This window comes from Oncorhynchus gorbuscha, linkage group LG22, assembly GCF_021184085.1.
Source record: "Oncorhynchus gorbuscha isolate QuinsamMale2020 ecotype Even-year linkage group LG22, OgorEven_v1.0, whole genome shotgun sequence".
NCBI lineage: Eukaryota > Metazoa > Chordata > Actinopteri > Salmoniformes > Salmonidae > Oncorhynchus > Oncorhynchus gorbuscha.
Genome location: NC_060194.1, coordinates 42,512,642 through 42,531,975, shown reverse-complemented (window position 1 = coordinate 42,531,975; position 19,334 = coordinate 42,512,642). Strand labels below are relative to the sequence as shown.

The following is a 19,334-nucleotide window of genomic DNA, read 5'->3' as shown; positions in this document are numbered from 1 at the left end:
TCTCCATCTCATCTCCATATCTCCATCTCATCTCCATATCTCCATCTCATCTCCATATCTCCATCTCATCTCCATATCTCCATCTCATCTCTCTCTCCATCTCATCTCTCTCTCCATCTCATCTCTCTCTCCATCTCATCTCTCTCTCCATCTCATCTCTCTCTCTCCATCTCATCTCTCTCTCTCCATCTCATCTCTCTCTCTCCATCTCATCTCCTCTCTCATCTCATCTCTCTCCATCTCATCTCTCTCTCTCTCCATCTCATCTCTCTCTCTCCATCTCATCTCTCTCTCTCCATCTCATCTCTCTCTCTCCATCTCCTCGATCTCTCTCTTTCTCTCTCCATCTCATCTCTCCATCTCATCTCTCCATCTCATCTCTCCATCTCATCTCTCTCTCTCTCCATCTCATCTCTTTCTCTCTCTTTCTCTCTCCATCTCATCTCTCCATCTCATCTCTCTTCATCTCTCTCATCTCTCCATCTCATCTCTTTCTCTCTCCATCTCATCTCCATCTCATCTCTCCATCTCATCTCTCTCCATCTCATCTCTCTCCATCTCATCTCATCTCATCTCTCTCTCATCTCATCTCTCTCTCATCTCTCTCTCCATCTCATCTCATCTCATCTCTCCTCCATCTCTCTCCATCTCTCTCTCTCTCATCTCATCTCATCTCTCTCCATCTCATCTCTCTATCTCATCTCCATCTCTCCATCTCATCTCTCCATCTCATCTCTCCATCTCATCTCTCTCTCTCCATCTCATCTCTCTCTCTCCATCTCATCTCTCATCTCCATCTCTCCATCTCATCTCTTTCTCTCCTTTCTCTCTCCATCTCATCTCTCATCTCTCTCATCTCTCCATCTCTCTATCTCTCTCTCTCCATCCATCTCATCTCTCTCATCTCTCCATCTCATCTCTCTCTCTCTCATCTCATCTCTCTCATCTCTCTCATCTCTCCATCTCATCTCTCTCATCTCTCATCTCTCTCTCTCTCTCTCCATCTCATCTCTCCATCTCATCTCTCTCATCTCTCCATCTCATCTCTCTCTCCATCTCATCTCATCTCATCTCATCTCATCTCTCCATCTCTCCATCTCATCTCTCTCCATCTCATCTCTCTCTCCATCTCATCTCTCTCTCCATCTCATCTCATCTCCATCTCATCTCTCTCTCCATCTCATCTCTCTCTCCATCTCATCTCTCTCTCCATCTCATCTCTCTCCATCTCATCTCTCTCCATCTCATCTCTCTCCATCTCATCTCCATCTCATCTCTCCATCTCTCCATCTCTCTCTCTCCATCTCCATCTCATCTCTCTCATCTCTCCATCTCATCTCTCTCTCATCTCATCCATCTCATCTCTCTCATCTCTCATCTCATCTCTCATCTCTCTCTCCATCTCATCTCTCCCATCTCATCTCTCTCTCCCATCTCATCTCTCCCATCTCATCTCTCTCCATCTCATCTCTCTCATCTCTCCATCTCATCTCTCTCATCTCTCCATCTCATCTCTCATCTCTCTCATCTCATCTCTCTCATCTCTCTCTCCCATCTCATCTCTCTCTCCATCTCATCTCTCTCATCTCTCTCTCCATCTCTCCATCTCATCTCTCTCATCTCTCCATCTCATCTCTCTCATCTCTCCATCTCATCTCTCTCATCTCTCTCTCCATCTCATCTCTCTCATCTCTCTCTCCATCTCATCTCTCTCTCCATCTCATCTCTCTCATCTCTCCATCTCATCTCTCTCATCTCTCCATCTCATCTCTCTCATCTCTCATCTCTCTCTCCATCTCATCTCATCTCTCTCATCTCTCCATCTCATCTCTCTCATCTCTCTCTCCATCTCATCTCTCTCATCTCTCTCTCCATCTCATCTCTCTCTCCATCTCATCTCTCTCATCTCTCCATCTCATCTCTCTCATCTCTCCATCTCATCTCTCTCATCTCTCCATCTCATCTCTCTCATCTCTCCATCTCATCTCTCTCATCTCTCCATCTCATCTCTCTCATCTCTCCATCTCATCTCTCTCATCTCTCCATCTCATCTCTCTCATCTCTCATCTCTTTCTCTCTCTCTCTCTCTCCATCTCATCTCTCCCATCTCATCTCTCTCTTCCATCTCATCTCTCTCTCCATCTCATCTCTCTCATCTCTCCATCTCATCTCTCTCATCTCTCCATCTCATCTCTCCATCTCTCTCTCCATCTCATCTCTCCATCTCTCTCTCCATCTCATCTCTCCATCTCTCTCTCCATCTCATCTCTCCATCTCTCTCTCCATCTCATCTCTCTCTCCATCTCATCTCTCTCATCTCTCCATCTCATCTCTCCATCTCATCTCTCTCATCTCTCCATCTCATCTCTCTCATCTCTCCATCTCATCTCTCTCATCTCTCCATCTCATCTCTCTCATCTCTCATCTCTTTCTCTCTCTTTCTCTCTCTCCATCTCATCTCTCTCCATCTCATCTCTCTCTCCATCTCATCTCTCTCATCTCTCCATCTCATCTCTCTCATCTCTCCATCTCATCTCTCTCTCCATCTCATCTCTCTCATCTCTCCATCTCTCTCATCTCTCCATCTCATCTCTCTCTCCATCTCATCTCCATCTCTCCATCTCATCTCTATCTCTCCATCTCATCTCTCTCTCCATCTCATCTCTCTCTCCATCTCATCTCTCTCTCCATCTCATCTCTCTCTCCATCTCATCTCTCTCTCCATCTCATCTCTCTCTCCATCTCATCTCTCTCTCCATCTCATCTCTCTCTCCATCTCATCTCTCTCTCCATCTCATCTCTCTCTCCATCTCATCTCTCTCATCTCTCCATCTCATCTCTCTCATCTCTCCATCTCATCTCTCTCCATCTCTCCATCTCATCTCTCTCATCTCTCTCATCTCTCCATCTCATCTCTCTCATCTCTCCATCTCATCTCTCTCATCTCTCATCTCTTTCTCTCTCTTTCTCTCTCTCCATCTCATCTCTCCCATCTCATCTCTCTCTCCCATCTCATCTCTCTCTCCCATCTCATCTCTCTCTCCATCTCATCTCTCTCATCTCTCCATCTCATCTCTCTCATCTCTCCATCTCATCTCTCTCATCTCTCTCTCCATCTCATCTCTCTCATCTCTCTCTCCATCTCATCTCTCTCTCCATCTCATCTCTCTCATCTCTCTCTCCATCTCTCCATCTCATCTCTCTCATCTCTCCATCTCATCTCTCTCATCTCTCCATCTCATCTCTCTCATCTCTCTCTCCATCTCATCTCTCTCATCTCTCTCTCCATCTCATCTCTCTCTCCATCTCATCTCTCTCATCTCTCCATCTCATCTCTCTCATCTCTCCATCTCATCTCTCTCATCTCTCATCTCTCTCTCCATCTCATCTCATCTCTCTCATCTCTCCATCTCATCTCTCTCATCTCTCTCTCCATCTCATCTCTCTCATCTCTCTCTCCATCTCATCTCTCTCTCCATCTCATCTCTCTCTCCATCTCATCTCTCTCATCTCTCCATCTCATCTCTCTCATCTCTCCATCTCATCTCTCTCATCTCTCCATCTCATCTCTCTCATCTCTCCATCTCATCTCTCTCATCTCTCCATCTCATCTCTCTCATCTCTCCATCTCATCTCTCTCATCTCTCATCTCTTTCTCTCTCTTTCTCTCTCTCCATCTCATCTCTCCCATCTCATCTCTCTCTTCCATCTCATCTCTCTCTCCATCTCATCTCTCTCATCTCTCCATCTCATCTCTCTCATCTCTCCATCTCATCTCTCCATCTCTCTCTCCATCTCATCTCTCCATCTCTCTCTCCATCTCATCTCTCCATCTCTCTCTCCATCTCATCTCTCCATCTCTCTCTCCATCTCATCTCTCTCTCCATCTCATCTCTCTCATCTCTCCATCTCATCTCTCTCATCTCTCCATCTCATCTCTCTCATCTCTCCATCTCATCTCTCTCATCTCTCCATCTCATCTCTCTCATCTCTCATCTCTTTCTCTCTCTTTCTCTCTCTCCATCTCATCTCTCCCATCTCATCTCTCTCTTCCATCTCATCTCTCTCTCCATCTCATCTCTCTCATCTCTCCATCTCATCTCTCTCATCTCTCCATCTCATCTCTCTCATCTCTCCATCTCATCTCTCCATCTCATCTCTCCATCTCTCTCTCCATCTCTCTCTCCATCTCATCTCTCCATCTCTCTCTCCATCTCATCTCTCCATCTCATCTCTCTCATCTCTCCATCTCATCTCTCTCATCTCTCATCTCTTTCTCTCTCTTTCTCTCTCTTTCTCTCTCTCCATCTCATCTCTCTCTCCATCTCATCTCTCTCTCAATCTCATCTCTCTCTCCATCTCATCTCTCTCTCCATCTCATCTCTCTCTCCATCTCATCTCTCTCTCCATCTCATCTCTCTCTCCATCTCATCTCTCTCTCCATCTCATCTCTCTCCATCTCTCCATCTCATCTCTCCATCTCATCTCTCTCATCTCTCCATCTCATCTCTCTCCATCATCTCTCTCATCTCTCCATCTCTATCTCTCCATCATCTCTCTCATCTCTCCATCTCTATCTCTCTCTCTCTCCATCATCTTTCATCCATCTCTATCCCCAGGCTCGCTGGGAGAAGGAGCGGGAGCGTCACCGGCTGCAGGCGGAGGTCCTAGAGGCGGAGCTAAGACAGAGAGAGGAGGAGTGTAGGAGACTGGAGAAGAAACTAGAGATGGAGAGAGAGGAGCTGGAGAGACAGAGAGAGACATACCAACAGGTTGCTGCTTCCTTACAATATAATAATATACAGGAGAAAATCTGACCTCTATGAAATGAAAATGGATGGCCCTCCCTTCAGTGAAAATATATTTTTACCCTCCCTGAACGCTTGAAAAAGTGATCCTCCCCTATACCCCAAATAATAATTAAAACATCAAATGGATAGCAGAGAACATGCCAATCATTTACCCTCATTCCTAGTACAAACCAGAGTCTTAGATATTCAATTTTAGAAACTGTTCTTCGTTTTGTAAGCATTACATTGCAAAGTACCCAGAAGGTTGTCAATTCAGACTACCGCGGACAAGAGACTGACTTGCCTCCATTGTAATAAAAGCACTAAATTCATCTATTTTTTTTAACCTTTATTTAACTAGGCAAGTCAGTTAAGAACAAATTCTTATTTTCAATGACTGCCTAGGAACAGTGGGTTAACTGCCTGTTCAGGGGCAGAACGACAGATTTGTACCTTGTCAGCTTCCGGTTACTAGCCCAATGCTCTAACCACTAGGCTACCCTGCCGCCCCTACACTCTAACCACTAGGCTACCCTGCCGCCCCTACACTCTAACCAAAAGGCTACCCTGCCGCCCCTACACTCTAACCACTAGGCTACCCTGCCGCCCCTACACTCTAACCACTAGGCTACCCTGCCGCCTCTACACTCTAACCACTAGGCTACCCTGCCGCCCCTACACTCTAACCACTAGGCTACCCTGCCGCCCCTACACTCTAACCACTAGGCTACCCTGCCGCCCCTACACTCTAACCACTAGGCTACCCTGCCGCCCCTACACTCTAACCACTAGGCTACCCTGCCGCCCCTACACTCTAACCACTAGGCTACCCTGCCGCCCCTACACTCTATCCACTAGGCTACCCTGCCGCCCCTACACTCTAACCACTAGGCTACCCTGCCGCCCCTACACTCTAACCACTAGGCTACCCTGCCGCCCCTACACTCTAACCACTAGGCTACCCTGCCGCCCCTACACTCTAACCACTAGGCTACCCTGCCGCCTCTACACTAACCACTAGGCTACCCTGCCGCCCCTACACTCTAACCACTAGGCTACCCTGCCGCCCCTACACTCTAACCACTAGGCTACCCTACCTCCTCTACACTCTAACCACTAGGCTACCCTGCCGCCCCTACACTCTAACCACTAGGCTACCCTGCCGCCTCTACACTCTAACCACTAGGCTACCCTGCCGCCTCTACACTCTAACCACTAGGCTACCCTGCCGCCTCTACACTCTAACCACTAGGCTACCCTGCCGCCTCTACACTCTAACCACTAGGCTACCCTGCCGCCTCTACACTCTAATCACTAGGCTACCCTGCCGCCCCTACACTCTAACCACTAGGCTACCCTGCCGCCTCTACACTCTAACCACTAGGCTACCCTGTCATTGTTTTGCAGGCCAAGAAAAATGAGCCTTTTTATGAACGCATTTCATGCAATTCTATATCATTTCTACGTGACTGTAGACGAGCAGAATCTATTTTAATACCACAACAGAGCATGACAACGAATGTGCACATACTGCAGTGCCAGATACATTTTGATTTCTATACAGGCTAGTGTTAAAAAAAAAAAAGAGGACAGTCTAACTAACAGTGATAAAGTTGTCTATCAAGTGTAAAAATATATCAGAACAGAACCAGTTACGCCTGAAGTATCTGATCATCAACGAATTTCAGAAAAATACATTCATTGATTAACACAGCAGCCGCATATCATCAGGTAGGCCAATATACACTTGTAACTTTTTTTCATATGCAAAACTAGCATTTTCTAATTCATTCCATGATACTGTTGTTACAAAATAGATTTGTGTTGGCTGTGATTAGGGCACGGAAATATATACAAACTAGGCAATGCATAGCTCACCACATGATCCTCAAACCAGAGACTGGCCAAAGGCACTGTAAAATCACTGACTGTATAACCTAATAAGACATTTTTCATTGAATTATTATTTAATTCAAAGTATTTTTTTAAATGTAGTATTTCATAATAAATACATGTATAGGAATGTTGTTGAAATGCTGAGTGCTCCTGCTAGCTTCTTGCATGTCTCAAATGCTTCACAATGGATTCTTAAATGGCCTTGAAATAATAATAATAATAATAATAATAATAATAATATAGCTTAAATAATACATTTGTTTGTTCCTTCTTAGGCTACCTGGCTGTGGCTCCCGACTGATGTAGAGTTAATATGTTGTTTAATAGCGTGTTGAAATATTTGAATGTCAATTGAAAGTGACAGAATCACACATTACTTCCCAAGCCAAGTACATGTTTTGTCTCCTCGGCAACAGAAGGTTGTAGCGAAGACTCTGAATGTGATAGAGACAAACCAAACACAAACCATATGCATCGGAGTCACGTCTTTCCCAGCATTGTTCAGCTTGTTTCTAGCATGAAGCATTTGAAATAAAAAATATATTTAACCTTTATTTAACTAGGCAAGTCAGATAAGAACAAATTCTTATTTACAATGACGGCCTACACCGGCCAAACCCGGATGCTGGACCAATTGTGCACCGCCCTATGGGACTCCCAGTCACGGCCGGTTGTGATACAGGCTAGATTCAAACCAGGGTATCTGTAGTGTCTTTGACCGCTGTGATACAGCCTGAATGGAACCAGGGTGTTAGACCGCTGTGATACAGCCTGGATGGAACCAGGGTGTTAGTCCACTGTGATACAGTCTGAATGGAACCAGGGTGCTAGACCGCTGTGATACAGTCTGAATGGAACCAGGGTGCTAGACCGCTGTGATACAGTCTGAATGGAACCAGGGTGTTAGACCGCTGTGATACAGTCTGAATGGAACCAGGGTGCTAGACCGCTGTGATACAGCCTGAATGGAACCAGGGTGCTAGACCGCTGTGATACAGTCTGAATGGAACCAGGGTGCTAGACCGCTGTGATACAGTCTGAATGGAACCAGGGTGCTAGACCGCTGTGATACAGCCTGAATGGAACCAGGGTGCTAGACCGCTGTGATACAGCCTGGATGGAACCAGGGTGTTAGACCGCTGTGATACAGTCTGAATGGAACCAGGGTGTTAGACCGCTGTGATACAGCCTGAATGGAACCAGGGTGCTAGACCGCTGTGATACAGCCTGAATGGAACCAGGGTGCTAGACCGCTGTGATACAGTCTGAATGGAACCAGGGTGTTGGACAACTGCGCCGCTCTGGAAAATTGTGGACTAAAGCGTTGTTATATAATCAGGTCTCTAAAGAAATACCTCTTAGGCTAACAAAGGGGTAGGCCTATACTTTCAGCCATTTCCTTTAACAACAGCCACAATACCCTCACATACTGTACCCTCACATAACCCCTCAATACCAGATCTGGTTTGAACACACCAAGCTCTTCATTGGGGCGGCAGGGTAGCCTAGTGGTTAGAGTGTTGGACTAGTAACCGAAAGGTTGCAAGTTCAAATCCCCGAGCTGACAAGGTACAAATCTGTCGTTCTGCCCCTGAACAGGCAGTTAACCCACTGTTCCTAGGCCGTCATTGAAAATAAGAATTTTACCTTAACTGACTTGCCTAGTTAAAAAAAAAAAAATTAAGTCTGAGATATTTATACAGAGTGCATGGTGACTGACAACATGTATGGATAGTAGCCTAGAAGACCAGAGGGAACAGTGACCCCTATCTGCCCTCCAACCCCACTTCCAGCAGCATCTGGTCTCCCATCCAGGGACGGACCAGGACCAACCCTGCTTAGCTTCAGAGGAAAGCCAGTAGTCAGATGTAGTGTGGGTATGTTGCTGACAGCGGGAGGTAGCCTAGCAGTCAGAGCAGTGGACCAGTAACCAAAAGGTTGCTAGTTCGAATACTCGAGTCGACATGGTGAAAAATCTGCCAGTGCCCTTGAACAAGGCACTTATCCCTAATTTGCTTCAGGGTCACCGTGCTACTATGTCTGACCCTGTAAAACAACACATTTCACTGCACCTATCCGGTGTATGTGACAAAATGTGTTTATTTAAAGTAATTTACCTTTGTCATGTAATGTACCAACAGGATCTAGAGAGGCTGAGGGAGTCGATGAGGACGGTGGAAAAACAGAAGGAGCACCTCAATACACAGATGAAGTTGAAGCAGAACAAGACCGTCACCAACCCTGGGAGTTTTAACTTCAGAGCTCAGCAGGTGGGGATGTGGTGTGGTCGTTAAGAACTGAGGACCAATAGTGTGATGAGCTGTTGTTGATGTATTTGTAGATGTTTACATCATCCGGACATTCTATTCTTCTCCTTAGGCTCCCCTCTCCCAGTCCTTCCGAGGGGATCTTCCCCTCTCCCAGTCCATCCGAGGGGATCCTCCCCTCTCCCAGTCCTTCCGAGTGGATCCTTCCCTCTCCCAGTCCTTCCGAGTGGATCCTTCCCTCTCCCAGTCCTTCCGAGGGGATCTTCCCCTCTCCCAGTCCTTCCGAGGGGATCCTTCCCTCTCCCAGTCCTTCCGAGGGGATCTTCCCCTCTCCCAGTCCTTCCGAGGGGATCTTCCCCTCTCCCAGTCCTTCCGAGGGGATCCTTCCCTCTCCCAGTCCTTCCGAGTGGATCCTCCCCTCCTCTCCCAGTCCTTCCGAGGGGATCCTCCCCTCCTCTCCCAGTCCTTCCGAGGGGACCTGACAGCTGATTGGATGAAAGGAAGAGAGGTTATCCAGATCCCCAAGGTCCTTGTCCCCCCCAGCCCCTCTGTAGCCACCAACATTTTCCTGGAGCAGCCCCCGGAGGTGAGCCACATAGGACGTAATAGGACAGTGCATTCAGAAAGTATTCAGACCCCCTGACTTCTTCCACATTTTTTTACGTTACAGCCTTATTCTAAAATGGAATACATAGTTTTTCCCCTCATCAATCTACACACATTACCTCATAATGACAAAGTAAAAATTGGTTTTTAGAAATTTTAGCAAATGTTATAAAAAATTCAACTGAAATATCACATTTAAATACACAATATCACATTTACATACACAATATCACATTTACATACACAATATCACATTTACATACACAATATCACATTTACATACACAATATCACATTTACATACACAATATCACATTTCCCTGAGTACAGGGTGTTGAGACCCTGTACTCAGTACTTTATTGGTACACCTGTATTTGTGGAGTTTGTCCCATTCTTCTCTGCAGATCCTCTCAAGCTCTGTCAGGTTGGATGGGGAGTGTCGCTACACAGCTAGTTTCAGGTCTCTCCAGAGATGTTTAATCGTGTTCAAGTCTGGGCCACTCAAGGACATTCAGAGACTTGCCCGAACCCACTCTTGCATTGTTTTGGCTGTGTACTTAGGGTCGTTGTCCTGTTAACTTGTTATGGCTGCAATCCCGCTAACGGGATCGATATGACAACTCCCAGTGAAAATAGAGGGAGCCAAATTCAAACCACAGAAATCTCATAATTACAATTCCTAAAACACACGTGTTTTATATCATTTAAAAGTTAATCTTGTTATTAATCACACCAAAGTGTCCGATTTCAAATAGGCTTTTCAGCGAAAGCACTACAAACGATTATGTCAGGTCTCCTCCAAACCACAATAAGCACAGCCATTTTCCAGCGAAATATAGCATTCACAAAAAGCAAAAATAGAGATAAAATTAATCACTAACCTTGAATTATCTTCATCAGATGACACTCATAGGACTTCATGTTACACAATACATGCATGTTTTGTTTGATAAAGTTCATATTTATATTTTAAAAAATCAGGGTTTACATTGGCGTATTAGGTTCACTAGTTACAAAAACATCAAGTGATTTTGCATAGCCACATCGTTTCAACAGAAATACTCATCATAAATGTAGATGATAATACAAGTTATACACATGGAATTATAGATATACCTCTCCTTAATGCAACCGCTGTGTCAGATTTCAAAAAAAGTTTACGGAAAAAGCACACCATGCAATAATCTGAGACGGAGCTCAGAACAGTAGCCAAATTAGCAGCCATGTTGGAGTCAACAGAAACCAGAAAATACATGATAAATGTTTCCTAACCTTTGATGTACTTCATCAGAATACAGTCCTAGACATCCCAGGTCCACAATAAATGCTTGTTTTGTTCGAAGATTTGTCCGTTATTTATGTCCAATTAGCTACTTTGGTTAGCGCGTCTGGTAAACATATCCAAAGTCGCAAAGCGCGTCCACTATAACGTGACGAAATGTCCAAAAGTTCCGTAACAGTCAGTAGAAACATGTCAACCGATGTACTGAATCAATCTTTAGAATGTTGTTTACATAGATCTTGAATAACATTCCAACCGGAGAATTAGAATGACTTCAGATGACCAGTGGAACGCAGGTCCTTCCCCTGTGAACGCGCATGGTGAAAGCATGGTCAACTCGTGGCAGTGGTGACTATTTCCTGTCTCATTAGACCCCCCCTTCACATTAGAGTCATCAGACAAAGTTATATTGACTGTTGACATCTAGTGGAAGGCGTAGGAAGTGAAAACTCATCCATATCTCGCTGTAATTTCAATGAGAGCTTGGTTGAAAATCTGCCACCCCCAGAAGAAATACGAACAGGAAGTGTAATTTCTCAGGTTTTTGCCTGCAATATGAGTTCTGTTATACTCTCAGACATAATTCAAACAGTTTTAGAAACTTCAGAGTGTTTTCTATCCAATACTAATAATAATATGCATATGTTAGCAACTGAGACAGAGGAGCAGGCCGTTTACAATGGGCACCTTTTCATCCAAGCTACTCAATACTGCCCTGTAGCCATAAAAAGTTAAAAGGTGAACCTTTGCCCAGTCTGAGGTCCTGAGAGCTCTGGAGCAGGTTTTCATCAAGGATCTCTGTTCAGCTTTCCCTTGATTCTGACTAGTCTCCCAGTACCTGCTGCTGAAAAACATCCCCACAGCATGATGCTGCCACCGCCATGCTTCACCGTAGGGTTGGTGCCAGGTTTCCTCCTAAAGTTCAATCTTGGTTTCATCAGACCAGAGAATCTTGTTTCCCATTGTATGAGAATCCTTTAGGTGGGCTGTGGGCTGTCATGTGCCTTTTACTCAGGAGTAGCTTCCATCTGGCCACTCTACCATAAAGGCCTAATTGGTGGAGTGCTGCACATATGGTTTTCCTTCTGGAAGGTTCTCCCATCTCCGCAGAGGAATTCTGGAGCTCTGTAAGAGTGACCATCGGGACCAGGGCTTTTCTCCCCCGATTGCTTAGTTTGGCCCAGCGGCCAGCTCTAGGAAGAGTCTTGGCGGTTCCAAACTTCTTCCATTTAACGATGGAAGCCGCTGTGTTCTTGGGGACCTTCAACAATTCCTTCGACCTCTCATGGCTTTGTTTTTACTCTGACATGCACCGTCAACTGTGGGACCTTATATAGATAGGTGTGTGCCTTTCTAAATCATGTCCAATCAATTGAATTTACCACATATGGATCCAATCAAGTTGTAGAATCATCTCAAGGATGATCAATGGAACAGGATGCATCTGAGCTCAATTTTCGAGTATCATAGTAAAGGTAGCAAAGGTACTTATGTAAATAAGGTATTTCAGTTTTTTATTTGTTATAAATTTGCACAAATTTCTAAAAACCTGTTTTTGCTTTGTCGTTATGGGGTATTGTGTGTAGATTGACGAGGGAAAAAAATGATTGAATCCATTTTAGAATAAGGCTGTAACGTAACAAAATGTGGAAAAGGTTGAGGGGTCTGAATACTTTCCAAATGCACTGTACCAACCATGGTTTTCTAGAAATCCCAGTTAGAGGATTCCCGGATTCAGGAAATAGTACTTTGTCAAGTTACCAGTATTTTTCAACCCTAACCAACTACGTGAATGTGTGCTCACTTCCCAGTGTTTTTATATTGTAACGTGGTGTTCAATAGTGTATTGATATTGTGTATTTTGCATGCTGAATTTCCATGGAAATGGACAGTAATGTTCCCATTCGGTGCACTTGGTACAACACTCTTGCCAGTCAGATCTCCATAGCTGTGTGTTGTAACTCATTTTCCAGTAGTTCATTCACAGTTATATTCATAACTTTATATTATCGTATCTTAGGTGCCCCCTCGCAGGGAGAGCATCAGCCCCGGGCCCCCTAAACCGGAGTTCCCCATCCACCTGATCAGCACAACCAACCAGGTGGTTCATAAACCAGGGGCCGTGCAACAGCAGATACCCACCAAGTTGGCTGTCCTTGGTAACAAGGGCAAGGAGAAGAGCAGTAAGAAGAGGTCCCACCACAAGCGCAATCACAGTGCAGGTAAGAACTCGGCTCAGTAGAACACGGCTCAGTAGAACACGGCTCAGTAGAACACGGCTCAGTAGAACACGGCTCAGGTCAGACCACGGTGCAAGTCAGAACACGGCTCAAGTCAGAGCACGGTGCAGGTCAGATCACGGCGCAGGTCAGAACAGATCACGGCGCAGGTCAGAACGGAACACGGCGCAGGTCAGAACGGAACACGGCGCAGGTCAGAACGGAACACGGCGCAGGTCAGAACGGAACACGACGCAGGTCAGAACGGAACACGGCGCAGGTCAGAACGGAACAGAACACGGCGCAGGTCAGAACGGAACAGAACACGGCGCAGGTCAGAACGGAACAGAACACGGCGCAGGTCAGAACGGAACAGAACACGGCGCAGGTCAGAACGGAACAGAACACGGCGCAGGTCAGAACACGGCGCAGGTCAGAACACGGCGCAGGTCAGAACTGTACACGGCACTCCTATAATCTCAAACGTTCCGTTTATTAGTCATGTACTGATTCACTTGTTTTGAAGTCCTACTCTTTCCTCTTGACCTCAGCTGTGCTAGGGGAAATCATAACATTTACCCCATATTGATATTTTCTATGATCTGTTAAAGCAGTGGGCGTATATCTCCACCACAGGAGGCTTGTGGTAATGGCTGGAGTGGAATCACTGGAATGGTATCAAACACATGGTTTCTATGCATTTGATGCCATTCCATTTGCTCTGTTCCAGACATTATTATGAGCTGTCCTCCCCTCAGCATCCTCCACTGATCTCCATAGTTCTGATGCAGTGTTGTCTTTCCTCCTGCAGCGTCCATAGAAATGTCTCAGGTGGTGCCGATCAGAGTGACAGGAAATCAGAGTCTGAGAGGGAAGAAGACTGTGAGCCCACAGAGAAACTACCAATCAGGTAAGATAATATAATAATAATAATAATAATAATAATAATAGGTAAGAGCCCTCACTGATACTACCAATCAGGTAAAACAATCAGGTAAAACCCGTTAGTGATACTACCAATCAGGTAAACCCCCTCACTGATGCTACCAATCAGGTAAAACCCCTCACTGATTCTACCAATCAGGTAAAACCCCTCACTGATGCTACCAATCAGGTAAGAGCCTTCACTGATACTACCAATCAGGTAAGAGCCCTCACTGATACTACCAATCAGGTAAGAGCCCTCACTGATACTACCAATCAGGTAAGAGCCCTCACTGATACTACCAATCAGGTAAAACCCGTTACTGATGCTACCAATCAGGTAAGAGCCCTCACTGATGCTACCAATCAGGTAAGAACCCTCACTGGACCTACCAATCATCTAAGACGAGAACCTTGGGAGTTCCAGATACATATTGTCGATTTTTACTGTTTTAACATCTCAGGAACTAAATTAACACACACAATAATTAAGTTAACCGTACGCTGTTATGCCTCTTCAGATGATTTCTTTAGTCCTCCAGAGCCCCTGTCCAGCGCTAAGCCCTCCCAGACCCTGTCGTCCAGCAGCAGCATGAGGACCAATAACCAGAGCCACGTCCCTCCACCCAAACCTCCACCTCCCCCTCCACCCTTCCCCAAAGACATAGCAAGCAAACCAACCAAGGAACACGTTATCTACCTGTAAGGACACAGGGCGACACCAGAACCCTATAAGCCAGAGCTCTGAAACTGGCGGCCCATGTGCTAAAACCGGCCCACGAGTGATTTATATTTGGCCCGCCAAAGCTCTGTCCACAGTAAAGATTATAGATTTTTTTTTTTACTGATTGGGCTTTCTAATTGCTGGTACTGTTCCTGTTGAATTTCCACATTTCCAAAATTCATTTCTATTGTTTGGATGAGTGCTTGTCTCTAAACTCTCTCTGCACTCAAGTCTTTATGTTTTTAAGCCTTTTAAAGATGATTTAAATTCATGTAAGGAAGCTGGTTATTACTTTGAATTGTTTACAGGTCTGAGGTGCCAAGCACGTTACCTCAGAGCGCATTAGAAACTCTTTTAAATCTGAATTGACCTGTTCCTCGTTTTGTATTTCTTCATTTCATAGAATGTATGGAAGTAAATGTTCATTTAGCTGTGAGGTGTAAAACTGACCAGTTTACCAGACGCAGATTAAGTTTAGTCCAGGACTAAAAAAAGATTCTCAATTGAGATTCTCCCAGTTTTTTTATTTTTATTTTTTTAGTCCAAGACTAGGCTTAATCTGTGTCTGGGAAATGGGCCCTTATGGTATGGGAATTATGGTGTATTTTAACACTGTGAATAATAATGACTACTGTACTAAATTATGCCAATTCTACTGTGGTTTATGCCATTTTGTGATTTTTGTTATGAAGTTTACGGGAGAGGGTTTCATGACATTTTGTCAGCATTTCGTCAGACAGCTTCTCCACACCCATATCAACATGGATTGTTGTCAGTCAAGTTTTAGTTTAGTTTTACGACAGGAAAGTTTGTGTGTGAGAGTGAAATGTTAGAACTATCCTATGTGTGTACTTTGAACAAGAGGCAAAGCGTTTTGCCAGATGGTTTTCTTCATTGTGTAACTGTCAAAAGGTTATGTTCTGGGAACCAAGGAACTTTTTGAACAATGTTCTATCGGGAAGATGTTCTGTTCATGGTTACACAGTTTCCAGTGAACACAGTCTGGGAATAGAATTAGAACACGTATGACAAAACAATTGTTTTTACTGCTTCTAATTATGTCGGTATTATGTTCAAAATGGAATCTCCCTATAACACATGTTCTATTGTTTCTACTATGCTGTTGTTACTTATAACCCGAGTGGTTCCAGCCCTGAATGCTGTTTGGCTGATATAGCCGTGGTATATCGCACTGTGTGCCACGGGTATGACGAAACATTTGTTTTTACTGCTCTAATTAAATTACTAACCAGTTTATAATAGCAATAAGGCACCTCTGGGGTTTGTGGTATATTGCCAATATACCACGGCTAAGTGCTGTGTCCAGGTACTCTGCGTTGCGTCGTCCGTAAGAACAGCCCTTAGACACGGTATATTGGCCATATACCACACCTCCTCTGGCCTTATTGCTTAAATATATATATATATATATATATATATGGTCTGGACATTCTGCTGTGATGTTGATGTCCTGGTGAACTGTTGCGGTTCCCATCCACAGCCGATGGAAGGAATAAAAAATAATTATGATGCCTGTAATCGGCCTCGCCTGTTTGTTTCTAGAAGGAGGGCTCAGTCAAGTCAGGCCGGGATTCAATCTAATAGTTTCCTATAAAATATGCATTGGCGTAATCGGATTGAATCCCCGGCCTCAATGTCACCTCCGAATGACTCACTTCCTCCCATCCCATGTCCAGTCTGAAATAGCAGTGAACCAGAGCAGGGACAAAGCAGTTCTGTCGTCCCCCACCAGAATAGAACAGTGGCCTGTAATAGTTAGTGGTGTATGTTTTGCCTCCAGTTCAGCACCTCAATGGGTGAATCTCAATTGTATTTCCTTGATTCCTTTAATCCTCTCGCTTCAAAACACTTGGATGAGGTCAGAGGTCAAAACCCATCTGACCGGCAACCTCAGAATTATAGTCACCATTCTTCTTCTGTTGCTAATATAAAACATTCAGTTGGTGGTATATGACCTGGCAGTAGCTTGAGTTCTGAATGGAGAGTCTGTCTGACTGGGAGAGTCACTCCAGGAGCCGGTGGAGACTTGATGCCCTGTCACTACCTGGTTGCCTGGTCCTGGTTGCCTGGTCCTGGTTGCCTGGTCCTGGTTGCCTGGTCCTGGTTGCCTGGTCCTGGTTGCCTGGTCCTGGTTGCCTGGTCCTGGTTGTCTGGTCCTGGTTGCCTGTTCCTGGTTGCCTGGTCCTGGTTGCCTGGTCCTGCCCGTTAACGCTGATGAAGTCTCCTCTGGCTCCTGGAGTGACTCTCCCAGTCAGACAGACTCTCCATTCAGAACTGATGATTCACACAGCACTGCAGCGCCTCCCTTGGCTCTCATCTCATCAGCAAGGCAGGCACACATTGTGGAGAGAAGGCTAGAGAGTTTGACTGCTGTGAGAGTGTAATTTGAGACGGGGCCAGAATGAAAAGGGTCATTCATATTCAGTTGCAGTACAACTCTAGCTACTGCCAGGTCATATACCACCAACTGAACGTTTTATATTAGCAACAGAAGAAGAATGGTGACTATATTTCTGAGGTTGGCAATGATGAAGCCATGTTGAGGATGAAATGCATTGTTTATTTATTTTGGCGTATTCCTCCTCGGATGTTTAAAAGCCACCTGGTGACATCATCAAATAACCCTGGTGAATATCTCATGTCATTGGCTGCAAAATAGTGTGCAGATGAATCTGACAAAGCACTCTCCCTGACCAACCAGCTTCTTCCGTCAAGACTCTTGACTTCTTATCTCTCACCCCTATCCTTTGACCTCTAGTAGACTGTTAAAATAGTGGTGTTCCTCTGCTAATATGTTGGTGACACATGCCAGATCTTAGGTATAGATATTTTACGCATCAGCTAACCGCATGTTATAGCAATCTGGTGCCCGACGGCACAGTCGATGACGTGGCACGCAACCATTGGTTGATGCAGGGGAACACCACCTATATTTCCAGTACTGACCAGGTCCTTCCTGTGTTTATGGACTCGTGGCTGTGATGAAATGAACGGGAACAACAACAAACCCAAATCTACTTTGTTTAGCTACGGAATTTACAGTGGGGTCAGGAATTATTGGCACCCTTGATAAAGATGAGCAAATAAGACCGTATAAAATAAATAATGCAAATACTGAGCTATGTTGTATGCTCAAACTATCCTGAACAAAAATATAAACGCAACATGCAACAATTTCAAAGATTTTACTGAGTTACAGATCATTTAAGGATATCAGTCAAATTAAATTAATACATTTGTCCCTAATCTATGGATTTCACCTGACTGGGTGGGGGTGCCGCCATGGGGGGCCAGGCCCAGCCAATCAGAATGGCCCGCAAGAGGGCTTTATTACAGACAGAAATACTCCTTGGTTTCATCAGCTGTCCGGGTTGCTGGTCTCAGACGATCCCGCAGGTGAAGAAGCCGGATGTGGAGGTCCTGGTCTGGCGTGGTTAAATGGGGTCTGTGGTTGTGAGGCCGGTTAGACGTACTGCAAAATTCTCTACAAATGACGGAGGCGGCTTATGGTGGAGAAATTAACATTCTCTGGCAATAGCTCTGGCGGACAGTCCTGCAGTCAGCATGCCAATTGCACGCTCCCTCAACTTTATCTGTGGCATCGCGTTGTGTGTCAGAACTGCACATTTTCCATGATTACTGATCAATTTCTTCATACATTTATAATTAGTAGGTTTTAACAAATATTTTTTATTTTGTACGTATGTATTGTATATCGTGGTGTGGTTTTCATATACGCCTACATCTGCACACTGTTTTTTATTTCATTCGTTTTTTTTGTATTTATCTCTTTTCTTTGGTGCAAATTATTATTTTTGACTGTTTTTTTTTATTGTCCCCAGCACAAGGTGCACCCCTGTAATGATCATGCTGTTTAATCAACATATTGATATGCCACACCTGTCGGATGGATGGATTATCTTGGCAAAGGAAAAATGCTCACTAACAGGGATGTAAACACATTTTGTGCACAACTTTTTTTGAGAAATAAGCATTTTGTGTGTATGAAAGTTTCCTGGTTTCTTTTATTTCAACTAATGAAACACGGGACCAACACTTTAAATATTGCGTTTTTATATATTTTTGTTTAGTATAGGTGCCGGTACTGTTTATATTTAGGTGCTGGAACTCAATACTTTTAACCTAATTTTCTATCAGAGGTTAAAGAAACTGTTTATATTGAGGTGCAGGAACTGAAACAGTAGAAACATCTGAGGTGCCGGTATTCAGAGAGCTCCTGCCCAAGTCATGCACGGGTTGAGTCCCAAATGGACCCTGGTTCAAAAGTAGTGCACTATAAAGGAAACAGGGTGCCATTTGGGATGCACAACCAACAAATATTTAGCAAATGTATTAAGTTAAAAAAACATTAAGTTACTGGAGAATTGAGACAATTGATTATGAGCTCAGCAAAAAAAAGAAACGTCGCTTTTTCAGGACCCTGTCTTTCAAAGATAATTCGTAAAACATCCAAATGACTTCAAATCCTCATTGTAAAGGGTTTACACACTGTTTCCCATGCTTGTTCAATGAACCGTAAAAAATTACTGAACATGCACGTGTGGACCGGTTAAGGCACTAATAGGTTACAGACGGTAGGCAATTA

At 44.6% G+C, this 19,334-nt stretch overlaps 1 protein-coding gene across 4 annotated transcripts in view; it reads left to right on the top strand.

Annotated features, from left to right (window-relative positions):
* The window catches only part of LOC124009374 (rho guanine nucleotide exchange factor 18-like), a 50,132-nt gene extending 35,419 nt beyond the window's left edge, over positions 1 to 14,713 (top strand). For all 4 annotated transcript variants that reach the window (XM_046321149.1, XM_046321150.1, XM_046321152.1 and 1 more), the window contains exons 17-22: positions 4,620 to 4,772; positions 8,828 to 8,956; positions 9,066 to 9,539; positions 12,861 to 13,062; positions 13,871 to 13,969; positions 14,505 to 14,713. In XM_046321149.1, the coding sequence (XP_046177105.1) occupies positions 4,620 to 4,772; positions 8,828 to 8,956; positions 9,066 to 9,539; positions 12,861 to 13,062; positions 13,871 to 13,969; positions 14,505 to 14,689 (1,242 nt within the window). In that variant the 3' untranslated portion in view covers positions 14,690 to 14,713. The remainder of the gene's footprint in view (positions 1 to 4,619; positions 4,773 to 8,827; positions 8,957 to 9,065; positions 9,540 to 12,860; positions 13,063 to 13,870; positions 13,970 to 14,504) is intronic.
* Positions 14,714 to 19,334: the final 4,621 nt, after the last annotated feature.